The sequence below is a fragment of the Falco biarmicus genome, chromosome 8 (assembly GCF_023638135.1).
Source record: "Falco biarmicus isolate bFalBia1 chromosome 8, bFalBia1.pri, whole genome shotgun sequence".
Taxonomy (NCBI): domain Eukaryota; kingdom Metazoa; phylum Chordata; class Aves; order Falconiformes; family Falconidae; genus Falco; species Falco biarmicus.
The window spans coordinates 686,804-692,433 of NC_079295.1; the positions used below are offsets into that span (position 1 = coordinate 686,804).

The 5,630-nt window shown below is 45.7% G+C and overlaps 1 protein-coding gene across 1 annotated transcript; it reads right to left on the reverse strand.

The window, feature by feature from the left end:
* Positions 1–1,248: 1,248 nt before the first annotated feature.
* On the reverse strand, positions 1,249–5,420 carry LOC130153730 (E3 ubiquitin-protein ligase RBBP6-like). The gene is made up of 3 exons (XM_056348998.1): positions 5,255–5,420; positions 2,924–3,023; positions 1,249–1,288 (listed from the first exon to the last, which is right to left on the reverse strand). The coding sequence occupies exons 1-3, from the start codon at positions 5,418–5,420 to the stop codon at positions 1,249–1,251; spliced, it is 306 nt and encodes a 101-aa protein (XP_056204973.1).
* Positions 5,421–5,630: the final 210 nt, after the last annotated feature.

Below are 5,630 nucleotides of genomic sequence, written 5' to 3' on the forward strand. Positions count from 1 at the left end.
AGCATACATTATCGGTACAACACACAGTCACACAAGAAATATTCTAGCCTATTCAGTACGAAATGCAATGCGTTACTAGGCACAAATACCATTATTCACATTAGAACCGCGCAAATGTTGGCATTGCTCAGTTTTCACTATGCTGAATCAAATACATTGGATTTACAGCATACACTATGTTTCACTGGAAAATATGTTTGAGATATATATATTATAAATATTATATATAAAACATATATATTTTATATATTTTTATATATATTAAAAAATTAGTACAAGGCTACATTTCTTAGACTTAGGTGCAGCATGTAGAAAAAAGTTTCAGCTTGTGTTTTTACATACCTCTTTTGATGTTCTACTCGCTGGCCCAGTTCGACTTCTAGAAGAAGAAAGAAAGATGATCAGAACTTAAAATAAAGCACTCGTAACCAACATAAAGCAGGGAAAACAGTTTATACAACCTGAACATCAAAACATTGAGTACTGGTAGTCTTATGAATACGGAAATTTATTTCTATACATAAAGTGTGCTCTCCTGGTGCATTCAGTGCAATTGAAATAAAACCCAAAATCCCATTCCTTCTTTGCCCCCAATGACTCTAAGATACAGAATACAGCAGTGCAAGAAGAAGTCCTCACATATTTTCTTTCTGCTCTCTAAGTACCAAAACTGTGAAGACTGTGCTACATTTTTCTGTTCTTAAATAGTCAGCCATCCAAATACGAAGGCACCTTCAGGCAATCTGTATAGCCCCACTACCACAAATAGGTACCCGATAGAGCACTTTGGTTTCTACACTCCTCTGACAAAACGAGAACAGTTGTCTGTAGAAAAGTGTTTCTTGGTGGAAGCCCAAGCACTGTGTTCAGGTACCTACCATACTTAGCCTAAAGTGACTACAAATAGCAGTAGAAACATCACCTGAAAGCAGTTCCTAGGATTTTCTGAGATCGAGGAGGCCTGTGTTAAAAAAATAAGAAAAAAAGTCTTGATTACCAGAACTTCCTTTAAGATCATCTTGAACATGCTACAATATTTTAGGGAACACTTATGACACACAAGCCCTTGCCGAGATTCCACATACTCATTGGTCTGTACCTGCATGCTACTCATGAATCAAACATGCAACCGCCCATCTAGTTAACAAACAATTCATACCTCATCCAAAGCGTCCCACGAGCAGAGGCAACCCAAAGGCTGCTGTGCAAGTCCTGCACAAATAGAAAGGCTCATACTTCCTGCCACTGCTACACCACCACCAGGCTCGCAAGTACAGCCACGTACCTCCTGAAGATGAGGAAGCGCGAGGAAAAGCTTTAGATTACCACACCATGGTTTCTTCATCCACTTGCCTTGAGGAAGATACTACAAGGTGACTAACACATTCCTGAAGGCCTCTCCACCATGACAGCATGCATTCACCATTCCCAAACATTAACAGCTCTACCAGTTGTTTCCACAATGGTTCCAGCTGAAGGAATAGAAAGCTGACCTGCCTGATCCATTTGCAACTTTAGCAGAGCAGCGGCATTCATCCCTTATCCCCACGTGCAGGTGCTTCTTGGATCTTTGATGCTAGTGGCACCTAGCCTCTCATTTTAGGGCAGCATTCCAACACCAGGAGAGGGTGTCATCCAACCAGAAATGGAGGCTATATTGACAAGACAGCACTAAGCATCCCGATCTAAATTAACCCCCCAAACAAGGCCATGCTTAGCAGCACAGTGCTGTGGCATCCAGAAACTCTTGGTAGTGCCTGAAAGCACTAATATGCCCAAAGCTTACAGGAGAGCCACATAAATTCAGGGGGGTTTGCTTGCAGATGCTTCATGGGTACTAGGATGCTGCTGTACTGTTTGTTTGAGACACGCTGAAACTCGCCGGTATACTTTATTTATTGAGAACTAACATTAGAAAGACACGGCATAACCACAAGTCAATAATATCTACTAATGGTGGAGGAGAGGTCTGTCTTGAAGAAGGCTGGAAAACATGACCATTCAAACCATGCTGATGCAGCTGATACAGAACTGGACTGGACGAATACATCGATGACAGCAACAATGCTGTAGTCAGGCTTACATTTGAATATCTGCAATTGTAATCAGATCTCTGTCCTCCATAAATCTGAGGAATACAGCAGTAATACCTGGAGCACAGAGAGCAGCTTAGGGTGAAATCAAACTTAGAAAGGTAACTACCAACATTTGGGAATGTGCTCGACTGCTTTCTGAGCTTCAGGTTTGGAAAAGATCAACTGCTCCTTCACCGTCCTGGCACAAAAGGCAATACGCTTTAGGACGTTGCTCTTTTTCTCTTGCCCGACACAGGCATTGTCTTTAGGAAACTAATAGGAATCACTTAAGAATGAAACTTCTTGTTCGCACGGTTTGCCAGCTGGCCACTCTCAGTCTTTCCTCTGGAGACAGCATGCAGCCCCGCCACCCCCCACCCCTCTGGGGTGTAAGAATACCCTGCCCCCCCGCCCCCAAACAAAGGAAGCAGTCAAACACTGGGACTCGGACTGCTGGCAGATGGGAACCAATTACCAGTTCACACTGCAATGTGTCTCTCCGTTTACTCTACAAGCAATACAAGCAAAAGCATAAAATAAGGAATCTCTCTGCATAGAGGAAACAGGATGGAGAACTTGACTCTCAGAAAAACCAACCCCAAGAACAAACCCAATTCAAACGTCTGAACAGCTACCACTGTTGGACTTTGAATGCCACGTCCCAGCGGGCTGAAAAATCTAAGTCTGCTTTGGGACAGATACATTCAAATCTGCCCTGTCACAACACAATTTAACAGCAGCTTTAACAAGAAAGAGACAACCGGAATGCCTCCGTAACCCAACAGGCACAAAGAAGGTGAACACACTGAAACCCCTCCCAAAGAACACAACGCGTTATGGCTACTTACCCAAGGTCTGTCTTGCCGGTAGCTTTAACTCCTCTAACAGGGACTCTCCTAACAGTTACCGATGAGTGCCTTGGAATCAGGGCATTGTCATCTGTGTATTCTGAAAACAACATCAATACAGAGAAAGCATCAGTCAGTTCGTAAGAGTGATATTAATATGTCATGACATAGCACTTCAGGGAACCCTTTACGGATAGAAAAGCAACATTTTACACACAGCGTCATGCTTTTATCATGTCCACACACTCACGGTACCTTTCCAGAAATCTTCAGGTCTGATAGTCAAACACAAGCAGCAAAATCTTTTCCACTTGTTTTGAATCGTTTCAATGCCAACAGCAAAATGGTCTCTAAAGTCACTAAAGCAGAGTCTGCTAAAACATGAGGCTCTTTCCTGATCTAACTTTCATTGCTTTTGCTCCTGTTAGCTTACAAAACCCTAGAACATGTCTCTATAATAGCGAGCACGGAAGAGGACACCCCCACCCCGCCTCCCACCTTTTAAAACACATCCCAACCATCCATTTTGCCTTCCCACCATCTTCAAAAAGAGTCCACCATCTCTTTTTTTTCCCCCCAGTGATGTGTAAAATCCTGTTTACTTTTAGCTTCTATTAGCATTGCTTCTATTACGAGATTTCCGTGATCACGCGGCTCGGAAAACTCTGAACAAGTTGGCCATCTTCACTCAAGGTTCACTGAAGGGTCTTTCCAAGATCATGCCAACATTTAGTCAGGACTCCTGCACAAAGTTATAAAACCCACTACCATATCTCCACAGGGAGGATCTCCAAGAACCCCCTTTAGGCAGGACATCCAGGCCTAGTTCTTTCCTTCATCTTCTGAAGGTGACTTTAAACACGTAGATGCTGTTCAATAAAAACGGAAAGTCACGGTTATGTATAAAACCCCAAAATCTGGCATACACATAAATGACACCGAAATGTATTCCTTAGCTTTGCTCTGACAACCGCTGGGGAATTTTTTGCATTTTCACGGGGAAAACACCCTTACAAAAGTTCCAGTAAGCATCTGTGTCACAACCTGTACGTCTGCCTCTACCTGCATGTCTGTCTCTACTGCTGTATATGACACGCGATCCCGTAACACCCCCAAGACCCCTAACACCGTGCTGTTAAGTCTGCTCACAGATACTGTCCTGAACATACTTTACCTATCTGTAGGTAAACAGCGTGTTTAGGTCCAACCACTTGAAAGGCTGGGGCCAAAGTTACAGTTACCGCAGCAGGCATGTTATTCTGTTTAAGTTTTAATACATCAAACAGGGAGAGGAAAAAATCCTATGAGTACACATTGTAACGACAAGACTGTTGTGGGAATGTCACAGAACCACAGGAAAAAAGAAAAAAAAACCCAACCGATAAAATTTGAATGTTTAAGGAATGGAGATGGTTTCCAAGTCTTTGTATTTCTGACAAGTCATATTCCAAAGTCTTTAATCACATGCAAGCTTTGCCAGACGGTAGATTACCAAACTGAAACAGCACACTAAGTAATACAAAACCATTACCGTCTCTGAGAATCAAGCACCATTTCTCAGATTCAAAAGAACTTAGGGTTTCTCTAAGAACATTTCTAGGTATATTCACCATAACTGATCTGCCATAAAACTTCAGTACTGCCCTGACACCGTTTAACACGCAGTACCACGACAAAAATGCACCGTTTGAAAGAAATGAAGAAATGATGCTCAATAGCATCTGAATGAATGTGTAGCATGGTGCAGCAAAGAAGCTGTATTAGCAAGAAATGCCAAGTATACTTTAGACAGAACACCCGTCTACAAGATGGCTTTCCAGGGTCTGCATAGATTCTCACTCACAGATACACTCTTGATCCAAAACGTTGCTACTGAGCAGTTTCTGCAGCAGCCAAGCACCGCTTTTCCAACGCGGTGGAGTAAAAGTAGCTGAAGACAAATTTCAGTCACCAAACCCACTTTTTTTTCCCCTTTAAATTAGCCACCCACTCCTTTTCTATCATGTTCAGCCTTCTCTGCCGGCTTTCAAAGAAATCTGGCAGGTCTGTGATGACAAGGCATTGTCCCACATTCCCTTATCGTTTTAGCTAGAAGGGTTCCCAGAAACCAAACCCCTTCCACGCGCGGTGTCGCACACGGACCCCGTACGCTGCTGTGCCTGGCTGCGCACACAGCCCTGACGGCAGCTGCCAGCGCACAACCACGGAAGAGCAGCTCTGAGGCCCCAGCACAAGTCACCGCTGCCGGCCGTGGCCCAACCGCCTCACTGGCCGCCTGCGCCATCGCCAGCCGGCCGGTCCCCGGTCCCCGCGCCCGCCGCCCCCACGCACCTTCCATGGTCTGGGCGTTGGTGACCTGCAGGTCGCAGTGGGTCGCCTTCAGCCTCTCGCAGCCCATGATCTGGCACCTGAGGTCGCGCAGGGAGATGTGGGGGCCGTGAAAGGTGACCACATCAGAGTTCAGCCTGGAGGAGAACTTGTAGTGGACACACGACATGGCCGGGGCCAGGCGGTGCCCGCTCCGCGATGGCACCTCACGCAGCAGCTGGCCTCGCGGCCCCCACAGCAGGTCAGGGCCCACCGAGGGGCTGGGGCCAGCAGCGCGGGCTGAGCCCGCCGGCTCCTCCTCGCAGCCCCGGTGGGAGGACGATGGGGACAGGCCCTGGCTCGGCCTCCGCTCCCTCCTCGCACCAGCGCTGCCAGGCCA

What these genes read in the sequence shown, in the direction of transcription:
- LOC130153730 (XM_056348998.1), bottom strand. Translation starts at nt 5,420, where the DNA reads ATGTCGTGTGTCCACTACAAGTTCTCCTCCAGGCTGAACTCTGATGTG. An exon ending in CAACGCCCAGACCATGGAAG is followed by an intron (nt 3,024 to 5,254) that starts GTGCGTGGGGGC and finishes TGTTGTTTTCAG; the next exon opens with AATACACAGATGACAATGCC. An exon ending in ACCGGCAAGACAGACCTTGG is followed by an intron (nt 1,289 to 2,923) that starts GTAAGTAGCCAT and finishes CCTCATCTTCAG; the next exon opens with GAGGTACGTGGCTGTACTTG.